A 26,388-nucleotide genomic window follows, 5' to 3' on the forward strand; every position below is an offset into this window, starting at 1 on the left:
ATCTTTATGAAGAATTAAATAGCATTGGAAATTTCGTACGTTATTATCTTAACAAAATGTAGTATTATATATACGTGTAAGATTTCAACTGAGGAAACTGGTGTGTGATGAAGAGAAATATATCAAAATGTTATCACTGGGTGACAGGAAAATGGATGACTTTTATTTCCTTATCTGTACTTTTCTACAGATCCTGCATTTGCACACTGAGCATGTATTACTTTCATAATCCAGATAGTTAGGACCGTAGAGGTTGAGAACTAGTGGAAATCACAACATTGAAGTCTTTTGGAGCTCAATTAAAATCCTGTCTTCCCTACAGAGCAATTCTCCCTCTGGAAAATTGCCCTGGAATTTGAGTTTGAATTCCATTCAATGGCTGTATGGCCTTAGGCAAGTTACTTGCCTACTTAACTGCCTCAGCTGAAGAATGGGGATAGTAAAGCTTCAGAGAGTTATGGTGCAGTTCATAACTAACAGTGATGCAAGGCTTACTGTTGCCAAGTGCTTTACATACATTATCTTCTTTAATTCTCACAACACTATTGAGATGGAGGTCATTATTATCCTCATTTTACAGGGAAGAGAATTAAGTCCAGAGAGGTTAAATCACTTATTCAAGGTCACAGAGAGCAAAACTTTGCAAACACTGGTGTGAAATTCTAGAGCTTGTGTCATTAATTATTATAATATACTGTCTCCCCAGGATTGTTATAAGAAATTTAAATGAGATAAATGATACAGAAGTGTGTAACTCTGCCTGATACTTAGTAGGTGCCCAATAAATGTCTCTAAATGACTTAAGAAAGCATAAGGATCTAAAACTGACCCTTTAGGGGTGGGATTCAGATGGGGAAACCAAAACTGACAGCCTTCCTGGTAAACACTGGCAGGAAGCTGGGTCCTGATGTGTTTCATCTAAGCTAATAGTGCTTTGGTACTTACGTGCAAGGGTGGTTTGTGCTACTTAACTGAGATGACAGGCTTCTAGAGGAGCTGGGTCTGATGAACTCACACATGCCTAAAGATTCAGAGAAATAGAGTGGGAGATCCTAAAGCAAACCTCACAGAGTCTTGATTGCTGGGGGTGGGTATGAGGATAAGATTGGAGTTACATAGGTTCATAAATGATGCCACATGGAAAAAATGGATTTTTTTTTAGCAATAAAATGATTAAGTCATGCTCTTTGAGCCATTGATTGAAGATTCAGTTCTGTTCTTGTTAGACAAACAGGGTTGCTACAGTAGCTACCTGGCAACAGATTTGAAATTAAGAAAGAGTGATCGCATTAGTTAAGGTATCATTAGACTTTAATACTTTTTTTTTTAATGAAAGAATCAGCAATTGACTTTGGTTTTATTTTGGCCCCAATCTCATTGCAGAGTTTGTTGGAACCATTTTCAAAACTGCTCAGCTTTGTAATTCAGAATGCCATCTTCACTTTGGCCTACCTGGTGGAGGTGTGTGGCTTATGTTACCGAGCTTTCACTAAGGTAAGGTTGCATGTGTGTTTATGTGTCCCTGGGAAACAAAAAACTGACAGAAACATATTCTTTCTAATCAGTATCAAATCCCTCTTAGGTTAATTGCCTCAGTATAGTTAAAAGTGAGTAATTCTACTGAGGTCTAATAAAAATCATTAGAAGGAAACACTTTGCACACACAAATATATAAACTATACGTTATATATGCAAATTTGGAGAACTGAGGGTCATATGGTTTAGAGGAGAAGAGGTATTTTGAATGAAATGAGATAATGGTCTAAATGACCTCTAATGTCCTTTTCAAGTTCACCATCCTATGATTAGTGGGCAAGCCATCAGTACATATCAATTTTATACCCAAAGTAGAAAAATATCAGCTTGTCATTTGTAAAAGCCTGTGGAGAGCTCCTTAATTCTCATCATTTGTCTGTCTCCCCAGTTCTGGGTTCTTGGCCTCTGAGACTGTAATCTCATCTTTTGTCATCTTGCTTTGATAATGGTTTCTCTATTGCATTATCTTTAGTATCCCCTGCCCCACTACTGAGGAAGTGGAAAAGTACTGCTTGCCCAGTGCATATAGCAGCCTTGTTGGTGCTGATAGACACTATCCTAATGGAAAAGCAGAAGGCAGGACAAATTGAGAGCGTTTCTGTCCTTAAGAACAATGTGCAAATGTTACTTTTCCAATTTCCAAATTTTCCAAGTTTATTTTCAATAGGGTTTCTGTTTCTGTTGTTCCCTCTTAAACATTCAGAATACTCCTTTATTCACGTTGTCCACTTCTACAAGCCCTTAATTTCTCCTAAAAATCTAATTTTTATCAAGGTTTTCATTCTATTTAAAACACCCTTGTCTCCTTTCTTACCATCTTGTGTCCATTCCACCATGTTAAGTGTTTCATGATAACCTTCCCTTTAATCTTTATGATTATAAACTGTTTATTACCCTGCCTGGAACAATATGTTTTCTAACTACGAAAATAATCAGTAGTTTTTTCTTCTTTCAAATCCTTCCTGAAAAATAACTTTTTTCTTTTTTTCACTTAAAAAAAAAGACACAACAGCAAATACAATGAAAAGATATTCTATTTTTAGAAGTCATTTTATTTCTTAATTTTCTTTATGTTTGATGTGTTTAAATTATATATTTTATAGAGGAGGAATCATAATGAGTTTGTACTTTCTATGCGGTGTACTATAAGTATTGATGACCGTGGACCTTCCACTATTTTGAATTCAAGATATTTTTGGTCTTAAATATTCATTATGCATTATATCCCCTCATAATCTATCATAACTTTAGTGGCCTCTCTCTTCCTGTTGTCATCTACCCTTCTTCATTCATTTTTAGTTTTTTAAGGAACCTCCATACTGTTTTCCATAGTGGTTGTATCAATTGACATTCCCACCAACAGTGCAAGAGGGTTCCCTTTTCACCACACCCTTTCCAGCATTTATTGTTTCTAGATTTTTTTGATAATGGCCATTCTGACTGGTGTGAGGTGATACCTCACTGTAGTTTTTTTTTTTTTTTTTTTTTTTTTGCGGTACGCGGGCCTCTCACTGTTGTGGCCTCTCCCGTTGCGGAGCGCAGGCTCAACGGCCATGGCTCACGAGCCCAGCAGCTCCACGGCACGTGGGATCTTCCCAGACCAGGGCACGAACCCGTGTCCCCTGCATTGGCAGGCAGACTCTCAACCACTGCGCCGCCAGGGAAGCCCCTCACTGTAGTTTTGATTTGCATTTCTCTAATAATTAGTGATGTTGAGCATCTTTTCATATGCCCAAGAAAAGACATGGAAAGGTAACAGCTTTGGAGACTATTTGGCAATCGGGCAGTCTTGATAACTTGAAAACTGTCCCACTTAAAATGCTAGAAGTGATGGATGAAATGTAATAAACATGATTTTAAATATATAGCAAATTTTATTAGAATGAAAGTTGAAAAAATGAAAAGAGAATTGAGAACCAGAGTGGTAAACATATAAGCTGATATTGTAGCAGTCTTGGGGTAGAGAAGTTGATTGTTTTGGTAACTTAGTAGCTTGAGTTTTTTGTTTTTAATTGAAGTATGGTTGATATTCAATATTATATAAGTTCCAGGTGTACAATATAGTGAGTCACAATTTTTAAAGGTTATACTCCATTTATAGTTATTATAAAAATTGGCTATATTCCCTGTGTTGTACAATATATCCTTGTAGCTTATTTTATACCCAATAGTTTGTACCTCTTAGTCCCCTACCCCCTTCCCTTTCTCCACTGGTAAGCACTAGTTGGTTCTCTATGTCTGAGAGTCGGTTTCTTTTTTGTTATATTCCTTAGTGACTTGAGTTTTAAAGCCCATACAGAGAAAGGAAATGAAGTCTTGGGACTATTTCAGGCTGGGAGTTGGAGCTGAGTTGTCCCCAGGAGAAAGCCAGAACCCTTGAAAGGCTATATGTTTGAGAAAAGTTTGATTTGGAAAGGATATATTCTTATATGGAGGTGACAAACAATGGGCTCTGTCTGAGCCTGGGAACTGAAAGATTTGTAGCTTCCCTTGAGAATTACTAACATGAGCCTATCTTTGAACATGTTTAGATTTTGAATTTGTAATACCTGCATGCTCTGTGAACCCCCAAAAGTCAAATAAATTGGTGCTGGGCAAGTAATTGCATTGGAGTGTCTGGCAGAAGCAAGCTCAGAATCAATCCTGAAACCTCTCTGGAGGGATGTGCCTTCAACCTAGGTCCAACAGGATTCCCATAATTAAAATCTGGATGAACATGAGATCATGATCTATAATTACAAAACATGTGAAGAAATAATCCATCATGAGCTACTTTAGCATAGTCAACAAAAATCAAGATTATTCCCCCTAAGAACTTACAATATTAGAACAATGTGATAGAGACTATAAAAACATACTCTGAATGATAAGCATTAAAAGATGAATTAAAAACTTGAGAAAAGATCTAGTCACTTTAAAAAAAAACAGATAGATTTGAACAAAGTAGAAATTCTAGAAATGAAATAGTCATTGACATAAAAAAAACTCAGTGGACAGGTTAGAGAGCAAATTAGACATAGCCAAAGAGGGATTTAGTGAAATGAAAATAGATCTGAAGAAATTATATAACATGCAGCAAAGGGAGATAAAGAGATGAAGAATATGAGGAGAAGATTTAGCCAGTAAATTTAAAATCTTGGGAAATAGGGACAATTTTCTAGAAAAAATGTAATATGTAACAATCAGAAAATGATGGCTAGACTTAAATGATGAAAAAATGGAATCAGTAGTTAAAAACCATTCCAACTTTTTTTTTAACATCTTTATTGGAGTATAATTGCTTTACAATGGTGTGTTAGTTTCTGCTTTATAACAAAGTGAATCAGTTATACATATACATATGTTCCCATATCTCTTCCCTCTTGCGTCTCCCTCCCTCCCACCCTCCCTATCCCACCCCTCTAGGTGGTCACAAAGCACCGAGCTGATCTCCCTGTGCTATGCGGCTGCTTCCCATTAGCTATCTATTTTATGTTTAAAAACCATTCCAATTTTAAAGACAACTTTAGTTAAACATTTAAGGAGCAGATTGAGCTCTACTTTATGCAAACTAAAACAGAGAATAGAAAAAAAGGGAACAATTTGCAACATATTTTATGAGGCCAATAGAATTTTGATACCAACCAGACAAGGGCAATAGGGGAAAGGAAAATTATAGGCCAGTTATACTTCAAAGATGCAAAAATTCTGAATGAATAATCCCAAGTTAATGCATTAAAAATAAAGCCTCACGCTCAGCCATAAAAAAGAATGAAATTCTGCCATTTGCAGCAACATGGATGGACTTGGAGGGCATTATGCTAAGTGAAGTATATCAGACAAACAAAGACAAATACTGTATGATATCACTTATATGTGGAATCTAAAAACACGACAAACTAGTGAATATAACAAAAAAAGAAGCAGACTCACAGATACAGAGAACAAACTAGTGGTTACCAGTGGGGAGAGGGAAGTGGGAAGGGACAATATAGTGGTAGGGGATTAAGAGGTACAAACTATTATGTATAAAATATAAGGATATATTGTACAACGTGGGGAATATAGGAAATATTTTATAATAACTATAAATGAAGTGTAACCTTTAAAAATTGTGAATAAATATATTGTTCCCCTGGAACTTATATAGTATTGTACGCCAACTACACTTCAATTTAAAAAATTAAAAAAACTAAAGCCTCATGACCTAGTGAGGATTTTCTTGTAATATAAAATTGGTTTAAATATTAGAATATCTATTTATGTTACCATGTTGTCAGATTAAAGGAGGAAAAGCTTTTATCATTATCTCAAGAGATACAAAAGTAGCCTTCTATATAATTCAACATCCATTTATGATAAATCTTGTCAAACTAAGAGTAAAAGGGATAACTTGATAAAGGATGTCTACCAGAAATCTCTAGGAAACATTATACTTACGGTGAAATGCCAACAGTAGTCCCTTTAAAATCAGAAGTAAGACAAGAATGGCCATTATCATTGCTTCTATTTCCTATGGTTCTGGAGGTCCTGCTCAGTTGAGTAAGACAGGAAGAATAAATCAAAGTATAAGGATTAGAAAGGAAAAAAACTCTTCCTTTTCACAGATGATGTGATTACAAATGAACTGAAGAGAATCTATCTATAGACACCTTTTTATAACTTTTATGAGAGTTCAGCAAGGATGCTGATACAAATGAATACCCAGAAATCATCTACCTTTAATTACTCAGCTACAACTGATTATAAAATATACTTCAAAAATAGCATTTATTGTGGCAACAAAAAATGAATCTAACAAAAATATGCAAGAATCTTATGGAGATAACCAGAAAATTTTATTAAACAATGTTAAATAAATGGAGACAGATCTCATGTTCGTGAATGAGGACCCAGCATAATAAAGATAGCTAATTCTCACAAAATAACCTATACATTTAGTATAATTCCAATAAATATCCTAGGCTTTCTCTCCTGATACTGATGGACTAGATAATTTGAATGTATCCTCCCACTGGATTTGAAAAGTTTCTTTAAAAAGTGAACAAACTATTCTCTGAAAACTTTAAAAAATCATCAAAATGCTAACCAGATATAGAATTACCAGGCTAAGATCTGAGAGAACACAGAAATGCAGAGATGTGAGCCTACCACTGAAGACCTTTTTGTGCTCTGGGGGTGTTTGCCTATCTGAAAGATGTGACAATTCTGGAAGATCCAGGAGGCTAGGGGGAAAGAAGTCAGAATCCAGGACCTCCCAAGAGTGGAGACTCTCTGATCCTGCACCTCCTGCACCTTTTGGCTGGGACCACTAAGTAAAGATAACCCAGAAGTAAAGTTGTCCTCACATGGACACAGATCCCTGTCCAGATCTTTGGTGGCCCAAGATAAGTTATTACAAGGTTTGTATGTGTATTAAGGCAACCCTGGATCACTAGTGCCTCCAGTACCTGGTAAAAAATGAACAGAAAGCTCTTTGGAGGAAGATAACATTTCAGGCCTCAAATTATTTCTAAAAATATTTTTAAAATAAAGGATGCAACACGCAAAGATAACCAGACATATGAGGAGGCAAGACACCACAAGTGAGAATGCGTAGAAAGAAAAGACAGTGGATACAGACCTACAGGGTCTCCAATAAGTTGGTTATGATCAAGAAAGGACACACAGGGGACTTTTAAGGTGCTTGTGATGTGTACCCGACTTGGGTGCTGATTACATGAGTGTTCAATCTATGCTAATCTGTTTATCTGTTCACTTATATTTTATGTACTTTTCTGCATGTGTGCTATATTTGACAATAAATAAAGCTTACAAAATTGAAAATATTCTAGCATTGCATTAACAAGGACAGATCAATGAATTTCAGTATGTTCATACAATAAAACATCATTAAGCTGTTTAGTTGAAAGAATGAGAACTATATGTATCAACAGGGACTCACTTCAAAAATATAATGGAGTAAAAAATGATAAGTTGCAGAAAGATATGCATTGTATGATACCATTATAGAAAGTTAAAAACAAGCAAAAATAATAGTAAGCCTTATAATGGAGGTATACATATGTAGTAAAAGTGTAGTACATGAAATAATAAGCACCAGATTCAAAATAGTGGCTATTTCAAGGAAGGGAGAAAGAAAAGAGAGCCCTGTATAGGTAGCTTCAACTATTTCTGTGATGTTTGATTTTTGATAAAAAGTGTTAAATCAAATAAAGCAAAATGCTATGATTTAACAAAGATGGGTAATAGGTAGATGATACATTCCATCTCTCTATTTTTCTGTATGCTTGAAATAGTCCACTTAAAAAGTAAGTTCCTTTTGAGAGGATATGAGAGCCTTTCAACAGTGTTACATGTTTTTCTCTAAATCATTTTCTATCGAAAAAAGTCCTTTTAGATTTGTTTAGTTTCTGCAGTTCTTGGAACCTCTCCCTGTGAATAAGAACCAAATCTCGTGGTTTCAGTCTTTAAGAGGTAGCCTATCTTTTTCTTACCCGTTAAAATATGTGTTCTCAGGGCTTCACTAAACTCATTACAAGCACAAAAATGCCCTTTTTCTTTTTTCTTGGGTTTGTTTCTTAAGGACAGTTCATTATGCATTTTAAAATACTGTTTTTTATTTCTGATCTGTGAATCTTTTGGAAGCTCTTTTGACATAGATCTATTCTAATTGAAGTTTTAGAAATTCGCTTACCTTCTTCTCTCTTGTTTTGTTTAGGAGAGGGATAAATTCTATTTGTCTCGTAGTGTTGTTCTAGAACTCCTGCAGGCGCTGAAGCTCAAATCTCCTTTACCAGATACAAACCTCCTTCTGCTTGTCCAGGTAGGCTTATGCCTCATTTCACTTTTCATGAAATTCATTTACGTTTGGAAAATTTAAGGAAGGTGTGGGACATATGCATAAATTAAATGTCTGTCCAGAGATAAGAAATAATATATCTTACGTGAGCCATGATCTGTCTATCACTATGCACTTGGCACTTCCACTGGCTAAAAAAGACCAGAAAATGAGTATTTATTTTGTTCCTACTGTGGAACTAGTTCTGTGAAAGACAAAAAAGAAGAATGAAACGATAATGTGTCCGCGAGAAGTTTATGGTCCAGTAGGTTGGAGGGGCAGCCCATTAATGGCTACCAGAGCTGAGGCAGGACTAACGAAGCCAAAAATGAGTGACCCGGAGGCTGAGGTCTGATCGCGGAGTCGCATGAGTATGGATGGGTCGCCAAATCTCTGTGAAGCAGAACTGAAAGTGAGGGTGGGCCCAGCCAGATATGGTCAAAAGGCAGGACGGACTGAGTCCAACCAGGGTGGGATGTGGGTGTGAAAGAACCAGCACCACAGGAGCCCTAAAGCAGGGGGCAGGGCTTGAACACATACCAGGCAGGCTCTAGAGAACTTGCAGAGATTAATGCTTTTGGTTGTAGGGCTGCTTACAAGAGGCTCTAGCTCTCCATCCCTGGCATCCTAAGCTCAGCATCTTAGGCAAGTGTGCAGGTTTTGATCACACAAGACGGGCTGCGATTAGTGCCATGAGTGAGAAAGAGATGTAGATAAAGTCCTAGGGGGCAGTTAAGAGCAGGAGGCATCTTACCTCATATGGTGTGAAATCAGGGAAGACTTCATGAAGGAAGTGGCATTTGAACTGGGTCACAAAGGACTGGTGGATGTAGGCCAAACTCTGCCTGGGGTTGGAGTTCAGCACCAGAACCTGACCACCTTCAAGCAATAAAGGGAGGCTTCAGCAGAAAGATGGAATAAATTTAGGAATAACCACATGAGGATGGGTTTAGAAAAAGGCTGGCCATGCCAGGGGTGTCAGCAAGGGATCAGGTCAACTGGGATCCTGCCACTTACCCCAAAGGTTGAGCCTGGTTTTAAAGACTTGGTCGTGAGCTGCAGCTGGGATCAGGGTATCATTCAGACTGCCTTTGTGCAAAGTACCCAGGAAGTGTGTCACAGCTGTTTCAGTTCTCCCTGCTGAGCGTTATGGCCAGTCCCAGAGTCTGGGCCTACAAGGTTGAGCTTAAATGAATGAAGGAAAATGGAGCTTGATATCAAGGAACTAGACAGGTTTCCCTGAATCTTAGGTACCTTGGGTGCCATTTGGAGAGACGAGGGAGAAGGGGAAATTAATGGAGCACCTATTAAGTGCCAGGCAGCACTTAAGGGGTTTTATATATCCCCCGCACTCCTTCAACCGTGAGAGGAATTGGTCCTGTATCGCAGATGAGGAGACTGCAGCTTGGGGGGGGTGGTCAGTGACTTGCCCAAGATCCCACAGCTGGCATAAGTAGTGTAAGCACCTGACCACAGGGTCTAATCAGTATAGAGCACAGGCTAGTCAGGCCCTGCACATCACTTGCCCGGATTACCGTTAATAGCTCTTAGCATTTTGCACCGTTCATTTCTCTCCATGTCAATCCAGTCTTATAGCCTATGGCTGCCTAGAGGAATTTTGCTAAAACTCTGCTTTTTATCATATCACTCTGTGCATCGAAAACCTCCAGTGACCTCGTGGTACCCGAATTGTCAAGGTCTTCCATCATCTGGCCATATTTGACTATTCAGCATTATTTCCCACTACAAATATTTACTGACCACCTATCTTCGGCTAGGTTCTGGGGATATAGAGGTATAAAGTCATAGGCCCTACCCTTATAACGTGCTAACCAGTATACTGAAAGTCTGTACAGTATATAAACTACTGTAGAGGAGGGAGTGGCCAGTTCAGCCTGGGAAATGGAGGAAAGCTCATTAACCGTTAGGAGCCCTGACCTGGCCCAGGTGCTGGGGAAACAGAGATGAATAAGTCATGGCCCCTTCCTCCCAGGAGTTTCCTGTCTGATAGGAGTAGCTGACATCGAAACAAAAATTCCCAACGCAGTGTAATGGGTACGGTAGCAGAGGTGTGTACTGAGTAGGGAAGTGGTGTAGAAAAGGGACTGTATGTTTCTGAAGGGTGTGCACAAGTTTGGGGGTTTACCTGGGAGAAGAGGAGGAATACCCTTGTCATTAACCATTTAATATCCACTAACTGGTCCCCTTCTCCCCCCACCTTATACCCAAGTAATCCTTGGGAACAGAACGGAGTTTTTCTCAAAGGCTTGAGATTTAATAAAAAGTTGGTATACTTTCAGTGAAGAATGGTCTTAAGTAATGTTTAAAGAGCTGTCCCAGGCACAATGATGCTTTCTGAGAGGAGTGACTGCTGGAAAGTGATGGCAGTGGATGTTGGGCATGATATAGTCGGAGTGAAATGGCTCCATGGTACCAAGATGCTGGACAGCCCAAGAGGGAGACAGAAGCAAAGCATAGCTTTGGAAAGGAAATGTCTGTGTTCCTAAGAAGAGACAGATTGAATCTCTTCCAGGGGATTGCCATCGGCCAGTCCTACCTCTTGACACATCAGCAGCAACACCACCTTTGAGTACAAGTAACTTTGATGCAACTGACCATAAAGGTTAATAAGATCAGCCCTGGTTTGGAGGAGAGGGCAGGTGAACTAGGCTTAGTGAAGTAGCCCTCGAGAGAGGTAAGGCCAGCAGCTTGACAGTGTCTGGAAGTCACTTGCTTCTGAGAGCGTTTAGATTGGGGACATGCCACCTCAAAGCAACCTCAGTTTCCAGGCCCTGAAGGTGCTTTCCTGCGGGCATCAGAGGCTGGTCCCTTGATTGCCCTCCATCTAGAGCGGAGCAGGTCCATGTGGCCGATCCTCTCGGGTTCTAGCGCCCCACTTTGTGACTGCAGCTGGGGGCGGGTTTTTCTCTGAAGTACATTAGCTGGCTGTAATGAGCACCTGTCACAAGACAGTGAAAGAACACTGACAGTTTAAATTGCTCAGTGCTTAAAGAGTCCATGAAAACAGTGATTATTGCATCGCAGCTAGGTGAATAAATAACAAACACAAATTAGCTTTAGGAAGAAAGAAGACAAAAAGGTAAATTCTTCTGTGTATTTTGGATTCTCTCATGCCATTTCAAATGTATAACATTTTCATCTTTAAAAACAAATATGTATTTGTCATTGAGTCATTAAGTTAAATTGAAAAATCAAATTGTAAAATTATTTAGATCAAAGAGATCTCTGGGGGGACATTTTGAGATCATACCCATGAGGAACAACCTAGTGCATAACATTTCGACCTTCTCCAACAAAAAATATTAAACACCAAGCCATTTTGAAGTAACATATCCTTGTTCTATAAACTCAGAACAAACCAGTAATGAAAAAATTACTGAGAGAAATAAAAGTGAGGCATACCTTTAAAAAAAAACAAAAGTAGTTCCCTTTTCCCCGCTGTGCTTCCTGGCTAAGTCGTGGAGAAAAGTCTGCCACGGGGCCACTCATGGGATGAGGGAGAAGCATCTTTTGTCTCTCTACAGAAAGTGGTGCATCTTTCTGCAGGGTTTCCCTGTTCCTTTTTCTCTTGCCCTTGACAAATGTTCAAGCGGGTAGCAGAAGTGGTAGCCTGTTCTCTGGTAGTTTCTCTTAAACCAGAGAATCTAGCATGGAGTCAGAGAGAAGCTTTCCCCTTTACTGGTGGTCAGTGTCAGTTCCTGGTACCTGGAAGACCAGATTCACAATATGAACAGACAATGTGTCTGGGGCAGACAGCGACTTCCTTCTTGGATATCATGACCATCATCTCAGGACACTGGAGACGGCTGTGTTTAACTGAAAATGCAACTTGGAAAAAGAAAAGAAAGTAACAACTGGAAGGAAAAAGTCCCTTGGTGGGAAGGGTGAGAGAGAGGGATAGATTGGGAGTTTGGGACTGACATGTACACACTGCTGCTGTATTTAAAATGGATAACCAACAAGGACCTAATGTATAGCACAGGGAACTCTACTCAATATTATGTAACAACCTAAATGGGAAAAGCATTTGAAAAAGAACAGCTACATGTATATGTATAACTGAATCACTTTGCTGTACACCTGAAACTAACACAACATTGTTAATCAACTACACTCCAGTATAAAATTTTACAAAAGATAAATTTCTTAAAGCTTAGAAGTAAAAAAAAAAAAAAAAAGTCCCCTGGTGATCCATCCTGAGTGACACTAGCCCCATTAGCGAGAAGAGAGTCAGTTGCTCAGACCTTGGATTTACCATTCGTTCTTTCACCCCACAGGGAACCACTAGGATATCCCTCTACTATTGTACTTCTGTAATTAATAACTTAGTAGATAGATGAGTTCATGGATATGAGGCTGTTTATAATTCTTGTCATGGGTAAACCATACTTTTGTTGTTTACCAAGTACTCTGGCAGTAGGAGTGTTCCTTTAAAGGACAATGGAACACTTGCCCAAGGGATGCAGGGTCATTCAGGTTCTAAACATTTCAAGGCAGTGACAGGTACCAATCTGGTTTTCAGTTTCTAGAACTTCTTCCTGGAGGCTGGCACTCTGGGGTATCTCCCAGTCTGCTATATTATGGTTGTTCAGCCATCACCCCTGTTATTTGTTTTAACTTACATATACAATCAGGTGGCCTTAAATGTTCGAGTGGATTTTTTTTAAAAAAAGGAAAAAGAGGCATGGAGACAGGAAAGAATTTTCCAAATAGAAAAAATATATGTATTCTTCAGAATCTACTATTGTTGACCATCAGGGTGTAGTTCTCCTTTTATACTTTGGACAGAGGCCCTATCTTGTTTTAATTCAGATCTGTTGACATTTTTCTTTCACTTATAACATTTTCTCTTCTGCTGGCATGCTGTAGATATTTTACGTGTAATAAGCTATTATTATTGTTCTCAGGATGGATTAGAGTTTTCATAATAGAGTGATAACTCATTGAAAGCTACCATAAAATCTACATAGGCTCAAATCCAAAAGAATTTCCTCAGCTCCTATTATGTGTCAAGGATAGACATTCTGCTAATTTGCATGTAACACTCCCACTGTGTGGGATACACCTGCATATTCAAGCTGTGAGAAATCATGTGGGTGAAAGGTTTTCTTTTAAAGATAGTTTAGTTGTGGGCTGGAGGACAAAGAAACGGCAGAGTTACTGCCATTGTTTTTAATTCCCAGATACTATTGATGTGGGTTAATTAATATTTGTTGCATTAGTAATAATCTGATCGCTCTCTGGGAGGAGAGGTGGCGACCCTATTTTGAGTATCATTTTGATAATGATTTTAGTAATGACACATAATGGGTATTGCGTTTCTCTTGTATTCATGCGGGAGTGCCTATTTCAGTGGCATATTTCTACCTAAAAGTACCGAATTCTTCCTTCTATAGCTATCATTCTTTTTCCCTCTGATTTTGTTATATCTTTATATTTTGAACAACTCTATAAAATAATAATGGAGTTTTTCAGTTGGCAGCTATATAAAATGAAGACAGAAAGGTTTATTAAGGCTTTAGTCATACATATTATGTAAAATTACACTGGAGGAAAAGACATTGATAAAAAATAGTAGATGATTTTAGAGGTTTATGTACTTTTATGCCTTTTAGTACACCAGACTCTCTGAGACACCTCCATAACTTTTAGAGTGATTTTTAAAAAAATTAATTCTGACTTCTGAAGTTATCTATTAGCTCTCGCAGACCGGACATTTGAATTTGGCCTCAAATCTTAACACCACATGGCTGACAACCTGCTTATGTTATGCTACTCAATAAGGTGAAGCTCTAACCTGAGTTTGGTGAGGGAGAAAGGCTTCTGCTGAGGGAGATACAGACACTTGAAATTTTGCTTCTTCACAAATTTTCTCTTGCCCTTAGGGGCACAGCCAGGCTTGCAAGCATACTTTAGGGGTCAGGGTTTGCACCATCCTTACATAGGATACTGCAGAGGACTCCTACCCGCTTCACTCACAGTTAGATGCATCTCTCTCTTTTTGGCTTCTCTTAGCTGTGCAGTCTCTTGGTTCTGCTGTAAAGAAATTAATTAAAACGTTGGAGTCCTGACAGACGTTTTGAAACTTATTATAAATCATTTGTCTTAGATGGCAGACTCTGATAGCTTTTGAAAATACATTTTATTGGAAAACATGCAGTATCTGCCAGGAGGTTGGGAGTGTTCCTTCTTTTCACTATGTACCTCTATCAAATATTTTACTTTTTTTTTTTTTAATTTTTGGCCGTGCTGTGTGGCTTGCGGGATCCTAGTTCCCCCACCAAGGATCAAACCCGTGCCCCCTTCAGTGGAAGTGTGGAGTCATAACCACTGGACCACCAGAGAAGTCCCTCAAATATTTTCCTTCTTTACTTAGAGGTTTGCCAAGGTTGTAGGCTTCATTATTATTATTTATCCTCATTTATTTACTTTTTCTTATTAGAAATAAGTCCAAGTTAGGAGAGCAGGCCTAAGCATTCTTGAATAAAATAATAGAAAATTTTAGGTGTTCCCTAGACGTTACCAGCTGGTCTTCAGAGTTAACAGCCAAATAGATTCTTCAGCTTTCTCTAACTCTCTGCGAGGCCAATGGAGAGGATAGGATGTGAGCCTGGAGATTTGTGTCCACTCCTGCCATGCGGCTTTCAGGGACAGCTCTGCTTGCTGTCGTCTCAGCTCCAGCTCAGTTACCTGTACCGAAATACCTCTCAGGGAGGACCGCCTCTCTCACACTTGAAAACCAGCTCATGGCCCCAGATGAGAAGTCTACAGGCCCCTGACCCTCAGGAAGTCTTTTGAGGTTAGAGCTTCACCTTATTGGCCAAAATCTGCTGCCTGTTAATAACACTTAGATTCCGATCTCTGGCTAACCTGACAACATGCTGGGTTTTGTTCCTCGTCCTCCTTGAGACTTTTTCTACTACCCCGATCCATACTGCTTCTCCTCAGTTTGACGGGGACCATGCCTGCCTGGCTGACCTACCTAAATTTACCATGCTCTTCCAGTATGAGAGTGGAATGAATTAGAAAGAAGAGCTGTCAGGGTCAAAGCTTCTTTCAGAACCTCTGAGCTCTGGATAGCAGCAGCTTTGGATCCTCAAGTCACTGGGGCCAGAGGCCAGGAAAGAGAAACTAACCAGGATCTAGCTGCTCATAGCAAACTCTACAGACTTCATGTTTAACTTTTTCCCCTAAAACCATTAATAAATAGTTGGGCATTGCATTAAGTGGGAAACACCTGTAAAAGTCTGTAATGAAGCAAATCAGGTTGTAAGCTGACAAATCCATCCTCACCATGATCTCGAGTCATACCTGATTAATCATCTCATTTCACAAACTCTTGCTGAGCCCCTCCGAGATGTCAGGCATGAAGCTAGTGCCAGGAGTGAGCTGCATCAAATCTGTGGTCTCGAAGAGCTTGTAGCCGGTTGAGAAATAGACTTGTAGATCGTTGCAACCTGCTGTGATGACTGTACAGTGGAAATGTGTGGAAAGTCCTGTGGGGACACAGAGAGGGAGCGGGGGTCATTATCAGCACAGAGGATAGGCGTGAATGAAGTGGGAGGAGAAAGACCAGATAGTGAGGGGCCTCGGAGGGGAAGAAACAGGTACAGTCCTCACTCTGAAGTTGACTGTTTTTCTGTTTTCAGTCTAAATATATGGTATAATGATAGAAGTCCGGAAAATCTATGAAAATTCAGGAACTGTCAAAAAGTGCTGAAGAATAAATAGCATGACTTCAGAATAAATCTGACAATGCTGACATCTTTCCTTTCTTCCTTGACTGAATGTGGCATTTCAGTGCCACTGAACTACTGTCTGGTTAAAGTGAGAATCTGTGTGTTAATCCCAGTACTATGATTCTGAATTTCTGGTAGGAATGAACTTTCATGACTAGCAAGTCCCATATATCTAGGGCAGATTGTCACCAAAGTAAACGCTAATGAATTTAAGCCAAGTTAATAAAATTACAAATTACTTATTACTGTCCAAATGCTCTTAAAAATAATTATCCTTTCAATTTCTTATTAGTTTATTTGTGCAGATGCTGGAACCAAACTAGCTGAGTCAACAATCCTGAGCAAGCAGATGATCGCCTCTGTACCTGGAGTAAGTCCTGACCAAATTAATTATCCACATTTTCTATTACTCCTCATTTCCTCATTTAGCCAAGAGGTATTTTTGGCCTGTGTCCTGGTTCACTTTTGATAGAACAAACACTGTAAAATTGAAATCATTAGTATCTTGTTTGAAAGAGCACTGGTAAAAATTTAAATTAATCTCTGCCCCTGGAAACTTTTAATTCCAGGAAACATGAATGAAATTGAAGCAGCCAGTTAAGGAGAGGGAAGAAATTACCAGGCATACAGCATAGATTTGATTAAAGTTCAATTTTTCCAGAATCAATTTTCTTACCCTGGCTTCTGTTAACCAATTTGATTTAACTACTGCCAGAAAGAAATAAGCATTTAATACCTTGTTTTCCTTTACAATATTTCCTCTGAAAATTGAAAAAACTTCTGTTATCATCAACTAGTGAACTATTTGGTGAAATACGTTAAGATTCTTATAGATAGGATTGAATGTGAGAAACCACAATAACTTATTGATAGCAAGGTTATTGCAACAAACTGAGAAAACTTAGAGATATAAATTATTAATGGAAAAAATTTATTTAAATTTTCAGTAGGGAAAAAATTTTTTTTAGTTTATTTGTTTACGTATTTATGTATTTATTTTTGGCTGTGTTGGGTCTTCGTTGCTGTGCGTGGGCTTTCTCTAGTTGCGGTGAGCGGGGGCTACTCTTCATTGCGGTGCACGGGCTTCTCATTGCGGTGGCTTCTATTGTTGCGAGAACGGGCCCTAGGCACGTGGGCTTCAGTAGTTGTGGCACGTGGGCTCAGTAGTTGTGGCGCACGGGCTTAGTTGCTCCGCGGCATGTGGGATCCTCCCGAATCAGGGCTTGAACCCGTGTCCCCTGCATTGGCAGGAGGATTCTTAACCACTGCACCACCAGGGAAGTCCAAGAAAAATTTTAATAAGGAAAAAAGATCACTTATAATCCTTCTGCCCTAAAATAAGAACCCTATTGTTTTAGAAAATTTTTACATGTTTTGATCTATTCAGTATCCTAATTTGCTTATTCCCATATTGTTGGAAATCTATATGCTTTCTAGTTTCTTTGCTTGTATAGCATAGCATGGTATATAGCATATACACAAAGATCCTCTTCATGTTTATTTTGAATGATATCCTTGGGATAAATTCCTTAGTCAGTGGGCAGGAACATCTTCACAATACGTATTCCCATGTTGCTTTCTAAGAAGGTTTTATTCATTTACATTTATAAGTATACCAGTTTTATCCACAGCACACTAAACATTACTTCATTTTTTTTTGATGTGGAGAAATATTATGAGAGAGGAAGAATAACAGTCATTCAACCCAGAGATAATTTTACTGCTAACATATTAATGTATTTTCTTTCTTCTTTTTCTATGTATATTTTTAAATATAGTCGAACCATAATATAGATGCAGCTTTGGCTTCAAATGTCATAAGCATTTTCTACAAAGTGACATTACCTCATGTGACTGCACCATATAATAATGGCTAACAATATGGGTTTTGATTCACACCTGAGTTTGAGGCCTGACATTTACTAGCTGTGTGATCAGGAAGGTTATTTAACCCATGATGCTTTGATTTGTATTATCTGTAGAATAGGACATAATAGGGCCTAAGGTCTAGGTTGAGGATTGAATGAGATAGTGCATGTAAAGCACATTAGCATGGTGTTAAATATATAGTAAGTGCTGAGTAAACATTAACTATTAAAAATAATATTAATGGAGGTAGGGGGACAGGACAGGTGATGTTTAAGGGTACAGACTTACAATGAGCAGTAAAAAAGTCCTAGAGATGTAAAGCACAGGTCAGTGAGTATAGACAACAATATTGTATTATAATAATCAAACTTGCTAAGAAACTAAAACTTAATTATTCCTACCAAAAAGAAAGGATAATTACATAATGTGATATAGGTACTAATTATCGTTACGATGGCAGTTATATTACAATAAATAAATGCATCAAATTAACATGTTATACACCTTAAATTTACATCATTATATGTCAAGCATGTCAATAAAAAAATAAAATACAGCTAAAAGTTAAAAAATACTATTAACAAACACTACTTATTGTTGGATAGTTTCATTATTTTCAGTATTCTGTAATTGTAACTAATGTGTGATAAACATCTTTGTGCTTAAATCTTTGTTCATATTTTAGACTATTTCTTTATAATAGATTTCTGGGAGTAGATTAATAGATTCTGGGTTTTTTTTTAAAGGTTCTTGACAATAGTTGGGGTAATGCAAGATGCTATGAGATAAAATTCCAGTTCTTAGCAACTTAGCTCCAAAAAAGTTTATTGTTTGCTCAAGTGAAGTTTAAAAGGGGGGCCTGATTAACAAAGGGAAGAGGACTTCCACATGAGCACTTGGGGATCAGGTTTCTTCTGTCATGTGCAGTCCTCTGCAATCAGCTGGTGGTTGGGGAAAGAGAAGGGAATATGGTACATGGAACGTTTTCATGGGCCAGGTCTAAAAGTGGTGCACATTTCTCCTACTCACGTTCCATTGGCTAGAACTCAGTCACTCCGCCACACCCGACTGCAAAGGAGGATGGGAAATGCAGTCTAGTGCATCCTAGGGAAGAAGAAAAATGGTTCTGTGAGTAGCTAGCCAGTCTCTGCCCAGCACTCACTTGTTTCCTTATTTAATTCTCTAAAACTCAATATTTGCTACCTATGCGATAGCTAAAAAATAATATCCCTAATATATAAAGGTTTATTGAAATCAACAAAAGACAAATATTCCAAAACAACAAAACAGCAACAGTTATAGCTCTACATATAGAACCCTTTCCAATGACCAATAAGCCATTCAAAATAAGCCTTTTACCCTCAGTAGCAATCAGTGAACTGTAAATTAATATAAAATATAAAAAATAGAAAAATTAAAATCAGCTAGCAAATCAGCAGGTTTTTCTTAACAAAGAAACTTACTGATGATGAAGTAAAACCAAGCATTCTTTTTTTTTTTTTTTTTTTGCCGTATGCGGGCCTCTCACTGTGGTGGCCTCTCCCGTTGCAGAGCAACAGGCTCTGGACACGCAAGCTCAGCGGCCACGGCTCACGGGCCCAGCTGCTCCGCAGCATGTGGGATCCTCCCGGACCAGGCCACGAACCCGCGTCCCCTGCATCGGCAGGCGGACTCTCAACCACTGTGCCACCAGGGAAGCCCGAAACAAGCATTCTTATAAGCTGCTGGTGATAGTCAGTTTTGCTGAAAAAGAGTTGACAATCTACTTCTAGGAATATGTTTGAGAAAGTAATTAAATATAGAATTATCTACAAGCACATAAAGAATTATCTACAAGTATAGTTATTAAAGTAGCATTTAAAATAGCAAAAATATGGAAACAAAATTAATGTGCAACATTAGGGTATTATTTAAATAAAATAAAGTACATCTATAAGATAGACTATTATGTGGACCAAATCAAACTTTCAAAGAATATTTAATTAATTAGAAAATGCTTATGATGAATTTAATTAAAAAGCAGGTTAGAAAAAAGTTATCTCAATCTTATAAAAATTATATATGTGTGTGTGTTATATGCATTAAAAAATATTTGGAAATATTAACAGTGGCTGTCTCAGAGGTGGAGAGCAGGAATTAGGATTATGGTGATTTTTCTTTTTCTTTTTATTAATTTATATTTTCCAAGGTTTCTACATCGAACACGTGTTATCTTTATAATGTAAGAAATGTAACTTTAAAATGAGATACAAGTTTTGAGAAAGAATTGGATATGGTTCACTTCAATTCATGTTTTTGAGATTAGAGTATGTTTTCAACTCCTTTATCATCAGTTTTGCCACTGAAATAAACATAAGTCTTTTGAAACAAGTTGAGCTAGACTCTTTATGTTTTTTGGTTTTTTAAAATAACACACTAAGGTTATACTTATGTTTTGCAAAGTAAAAGAAAAAAGGGGGGAGATTGGAAATTATATGCTTTGTTTTATAAGTGTAGATGGCTCACTGAAGTTATCCTGACTAGAAAATGTATTTTAAGCCTTTTATTAGATGTAGTTACTGTCTCTAGAGCAAAAGTAACTGGTAATAGTAAATTCTTGCCTCTCATTTTTTGAAATTCAAAAGTAAAAGACAAATATTGAATAATGCTCCAAGTAATTATTTTCTGTGACATTTGCCTAGTTGAAATGGTATAAAATATTGCCTGTGAAAGAAACAAATCCCTTTCAGGAAATTCAGGAGCAGAGTATATGCTCTTATTTGCATGACATGTGAAAGGTCAGAGAAAATGGAATAAACTGGGGGGGAAATCCTTTCTTGCACTAGGGACTAATATTCCCAAAGCAGGAGCACAATAACCTTTTATAATTCCTTCACTTGATTTAAATTAAAAGAAGAAAACCTTAAAACATATGAAATGCTTGGAAAACACTCTTGACAGAACCGCCAATGACCTTATTTTACTGTTTGTTATCCTGTCAGAGGAACTGACAGGCGTAACATTCTAGAAGAGATAGAAGGTGATATAGTTCAGTGCTGTGCAGATTTACATGAATATGGGAAAATGAGAGCCACTGGGTTAGCTAGTTAAGTATATAATGTTCCAGATTTTCCTAAAGAAAGCTAAGAAAGGCCTTAGCATAGTATTCAGATGGCTTCAAAGAGGGCCTGCTTTTGATCCACATTATATCCAGTCTTATGTATGGGTTCTTTCATACAGCTTTGATGTAGCAGCCTGTCTGTCCATTTTCCTTTTCTTTGTTTATAATCCTAAATTCACTGTATTGCCCTGAGAGAGCAGGTTTATTCCATTTAATAAACTGAAACACAAGTATGCTTTTTTTTCTTTTAAAACTTCTCAAACACGCTGCTAATATGTGGGGAAGATGACCATTTTGTTTCTTTAATTATCCCTAGCACGAATTCAACAATGATAGATTTATCTCTTTAATAGTGTACCTACTATGTATAAGAAGTTGTAAGTGCTTGAATATAAGAATTTTTGACTCTTTCAACAAACATGATATTTGTTTATGTCCTTTTTTTTTTTGATAGAGAAAGACATCTAAGATTATGGTGGTAGAATTTGGTGGTACATATTTTTTGTGTGTCTAAGACTCCCTGGAGTGATAAAGTGTGACTGTTGTTTTGAGGTGATTCATGTCATGAAGACCGATACTAATGACTTTTACATAGGCTAAATCTTTATATACCAACCAGTTTAAAAACAAGCAAACAAAATCAATTCAATGACCCAGTGGAAAAAAGCCTGTAAACCCTGTCTTCCCTAGGCCATCCCATTTGTTCTCCACCACAAACCTTTTTATTAATTTTTGTCCAAAGTTGGGGCAGACAATCACAGGCTATGGCTGAGAGTAACGAAGTGAATCAGAAATCCAGAAAACGAAACAACTCATTAGTAAACAGCGTGAAACCAGAGCGAGACAATCACTGCAGTCAGGGCAAAAGTGCAGGCCGTGACTCAGAGCGCGCGCCCCGCCGTGTCCTTCTGTGTGTTTCAGTGCGGGACGGCGGCGATGGAGTGCGCGCGGCAGTACATCAGCGACGTGCTGGACTTCGTGGCAGACATGCACACGCTGACCAAACTGAAGGTAAGAGGGCCTGCGTCCCCTCATCCCTCAGGTTAGCGAGACGGAGAGGCATTTTTAGGAAATTAAGCAGGCTACATGGAAATTTATCATTACCTGGAGAGGCCGTGGTGGCACTGTTGAATGAGCCCATGTCCTGGGATTCTGAAGAACCGAGTTCCACCTCTGTGAAGAGGGAGTGAAGAAAGGAAAGGATATTTCCATGGCGGCTCCAGTTCTGTGCATACCTTTACTTTTGCCATTTATTCAATTCTCACAATACCCCTATTGTAAAATATTCCCATTTTACCAATGTAGACACTGAGGCCTAAGGTGGTGCAGTCATTTGCTCAAGATCACGCTACTGCTAAGTGGTGGAGACAGGGGTGACCTAAGACTGTAGTGACTCCCAATCCATTCTCTTTTCACTGTGCCACACATTTAACTACCCTGAGCCTCAGTTTCCTCCTTAGCAAAGGAAGTCTAATAAACCCACCTAAATCAACCTACCTTTGCTGCCCGTTCCAAGGTTTGGTGTGAAATAATGCATGTGAAGACACTTTTGTAAACTTTCGTTTGTATGAAATGTGTACACTTTATGCAAACATAAGTTGTTTATGGGTTTTATCTGCATTAAAGCTATCTCCTTCCAGAAAATAATTAAAGACAGAACAACATTTAATTTGTATATGGATAAAATCCCAGTGAGGTTGTTGAGGATATTGATTGCTTTGCAGGGTGGAACGAATTGCTGATGCAAGTCAACTTCCCTGCCGCGAGAAGACTAGGGAGCTAAAAGATTGATAGTCCAGAGGTTTGAGGAAGGCCCTGGACAAAGAGCAGAAGAGGAGCCAGACATGGCCCGATGAGCAGCCAGATTGCAGTCCAGCACTAAATGTGGCTTTTTGATAAACAGGATCTAGTCGTCCCAGAAGTTCATCAGTTAAAACTACGGTCCCTTCAGCACCCAACTCAGTTTCCAGACTCTGCTCAGATGATCCAGGTGTTTCTTGGGATAGGGATAGACTTGCAAATGCTCTGTGGAGAGTAGAATCGAAATTTAAATGGATGATCTCTCACAATATCCAAATCCAGTCATTTCTGAGTAAGCTCCCCTAGTGTTTGCTCACGCACATGTTACTGATCGCTGAATCTAGTTGCCCACGCTGAAACCACTTTGATGTCTGAAGAGGAAACAATATTACCTAAATAGTTTTATAGCCACTTCCAAAATACAGAGAAAAATAATCAGAAGGATCCATGATGACCAAAAGGTTAGGGACTGTAGACATAATCCAACCCTCTGATTTTACATATTAGGAAACAGATCAGAAAGGTCAAGTGGCAAGTGGCTTAGCTAAGGCCATGTGATTGTTAGGACAGAGCTGGGTCTAGAACCTAGGTCTCAACTCCCAGTTCAGTGCTCTTTCCACTAAGTCACACTGAGCAACGAAATTTTTCTGAATTAATTCAACTAGTATGTATTGAGTACCAATAACATGCCTGACACTGTTCTAGGCATTTAAGGATGTGATGATCAGCAAAAACAGACACAATGGCTGCCCTCCTTTATAGTCTGGCAGCGATGGCCAATTGTAATGAAAACTTCATACAAACTAAAGTGAAATTGTGACTTTCACAACTGCTATGAAGAAGAGGTAGACAGCAGCATGAGAGCTTCTAATAGGGTGATATGACCTACCAGGGAGGTTAGGAAGGCTCCTAAAGTAGGTCAGGGAAGGCTTCCTGGAGGGGGTGACCCTTGAGCTAAAATCTGAACAATGAATAGGGTTGATTAGGCGAAGAGAGGCAGAAACAGTATTTCAGGGAGAGAGAACAGCATACGCAAAGGCCAGTGATGGAAGGGAACATGGAGAGCCAGTGTAGCTGGACCACAGGGATGAAGCGGTAAGATGCAGAAATCCGCAGTATCTAGATCATTCCAGATTGTTTAGGCCATGCTAAGGAATGTTTTTCCCCTTTATCCTAAGAACAATGGGAAGCCCCTGAAGAAGTTTAAATGGGTTGTATGCTTGGGAGTGGTGATAGAAGGTGTGGAAATGGCAACCTGATCTTCTTTAAAGAGTGCCCTGGAACATCCCCAGTTACTCTGCCAAAGTCACAAAATACCACTTGGTTTTGTAGAGCCACATGAAGACATGTTCCCAGCCTCTGCATGAAGATACCTTTGGTGGCCATCTCAAAGTTGGGCTGGCTCAGATTGCAGCCATGGAAATCTCACGGGGCAACCACAGAGATAACAAAGCTGTGATTCGCTATCTGCCTTGGCTCTATCATCCCCCTTCTGCAATGCAACAAGGGTAAGACCCTTATTATTCGGGCCACGAGGCAGGAAACACCCCTGAGTCTCCTGGGGCTCAGTAAGAGCTACTGAATGCATTGAAGATCTATGAGAATAGAATATGATTGGTTAGGGAGATGGGAGTTGAGACCAATTTCCATACTTCTTTGCTGACCTGGCAGCATTTTTGAACACGAGTACTTCATGACATGCTGACAATAAAAGTTGCCCTCCTACAAAGACCTCAGTCATCCTGATGGATGATGAAAACTTGGAGCTTAGAACTATCACTTTAACTCTGAATTTCCACTAGTTAAGTAAATTGATAGGTATTTATTTGTGCACTTACATAGCTTCTGCCTTCAAGGAGCTTAGATTATAGCTTGAACAGAATCTACATCAGAGATGAAACAGAGTTCAAGGAGGTGTGAGCCCCTCACCCTGCCCATAAGGGAGGCTGAGAAGAGAGAGGTGGCCGTGGGCTAGTTTACTTGGGACCTTGGAGCAGGCTTGACCTGCCATCTTGCATGGGCAGCTTCCTGGCTAGAGGAAAGGTTTGGAGTGGGGTGTAAGGGGGGCAGGGGGAGAAAATTACTGGAGAACAGGAATGTGGGTGGCTGTGTATTTTATCTCCTCTTCTATTCCTTCCCTTTTGGTGGGGATATCCGAGGACTTTCTAATGAGAAGAAAGGAAAGAGTTTAGAAAGAGAAGCTGGTCAGAATGACAGCCAGGTTTGTGGAAGAATGATGTTTAATCCTGTGTCGCCAAAGGCTTCTGTTTGCTCAGACAGCTAAGATCCAGGATTAGAGTGCAAAACAAGAAAAACAGATTTATCATTTTGTTCTCACTTTGTTGCTTTGGTGTTTTACTTCATGTAACTGCCTACAAGACCACACTTTTAAACCCCTCCATCAATAAGCGTTTGTTAAGCACCCAACGAAACCGAAAACACAAAAACATCTCTAACACTTCCTTCCTCCCTAATAGACCAAAAGAATTCATTGAGTGTGTCTCTCACATCCGGCTGCTGTCCTGGCTGCTTCTGGGTTCCCTCACTCATAATGCAGTGTGTCCAAATGCCTCCTTTCCCTGCCTGCCAATACCTCTGGATGCAGGTTCCCATATTGCAGATCATCTTATTGTTATCCTGATTGGATTTCCAGAGCAATCAAAGGTAAGTGATTTCTGCAAGATTAAAACCATATGCATCAAAATTGCTAATGGAAACCCTTATCAGCCAATTATGTTTCTTCTGAGAAGAAAATGCATCTTATCACTTGCCCTCCTGTGGATGCTAGGAAAGCAACTTTGTGCTAATGCCTTATTGAAAGTTGTTCAAATTCCCAGACTGTCTTTTCTTCCCCCTAAATTGTTTTTTGGTTTACTTTTATGAAGATAAATTATGGAGGCAAGCAAGAGTTAGCTTCCTAGGCATTTTGTCTCAAAGTAATGAAGAGCAGTACAAGGATAGAAATATAATAAAAATTCTGTGATCAGTTTTTAGAACCAAATATGAAGAGGAGGAAAATTTACACTCTAATTTTTTATGTACTGCCTTTCAGCTTAAATCTCTAGAGATATATGAAAGTACAAAATGAAAATAAGGCCAGTTGGAAACTCACCAAAGTATATGTTGGAATCACTTACACAGAGGAACTTATAAATTGTCGAGCCAGATGATGTGCTTAAGAGAATAAAGTCAATCCAAGGCAAGCATCAATCATGAGCCTATACAAGCAAAGTAGACACACTGGTACTAATCAGTTAGGAGGAGACAAGGTCCCCTCACAGAGCTCAGGCAAATTCTAGGAGGTCATGGCAGGTTTGGGAACAGCTGGGATGTAGGCCAGGGCAAGCTGACCTGCGATAAATTTATTCTGAAATCAAATAGAGCACCCATCCAAATGACCTGAATGATGTTTGCAAAAGGAATTAGGCAGTCAGTTCCTAATATTTCAACCCAATCTGTGTTTGATTCCTAATGATGGTACTTTGTAATTCTGTGACATTGAA

General features: G+C 38.9%; 1 protein-coding gene across 3 annotated transcripts in view; it reads left to right on the top strand.

Annotated features, from left to right (window-relative positions):
* Positions 1-26,388, top strand: part of UNC79 (unc-79 homolog, NALCN channel complex subunit) — a gene marked incomplete at its 3' end in the record, with an annotated part of 212,806 nt that overhangs the window by 170,348 nt on the left and 16,070 nt on the right. For all 3 annotated transcript variants that reach the window (XM_081228621.1, XM_081228622.1, XM_081228623.1), the window contains 6 exons: positions 1,384-1,494; positions 8,237-8,341; positions 16,409-16,486; positions 22,007-22,096; positions 24,218-24,393; positions 25,363-25,549. In XM_081228621.1, the coding sequence (XP_081084747.1) occupies positions 1,384-1,494; positions 8,237-8,341; positions 16,409-16,486; positions 22,007-22,096; positions 24,218-24,393; positions 25,363-25,549 (747 nt within the window). The remainder of the gene's footprint in view (positions 1-1,383; positions 1,495-8,236; positions 8,342-16,408; positions 16,487-22,006; positions 22,097-24,217; positions 24,394-25,362; positions 25,550-26,388) is intronic.

Source organism: Mesoplodon bidens (assembly GCF_964165515.1).
Source record: "Mesoplodon bidens genome assembly, chromosome: 3".
Classification (NCBI taxonomy): Eukaryota; Metazoa; Chordata; class Mammalia; order Artiodactyla; family Ziphiidae; genus Mesoplodon; species Mesoplodon bidens.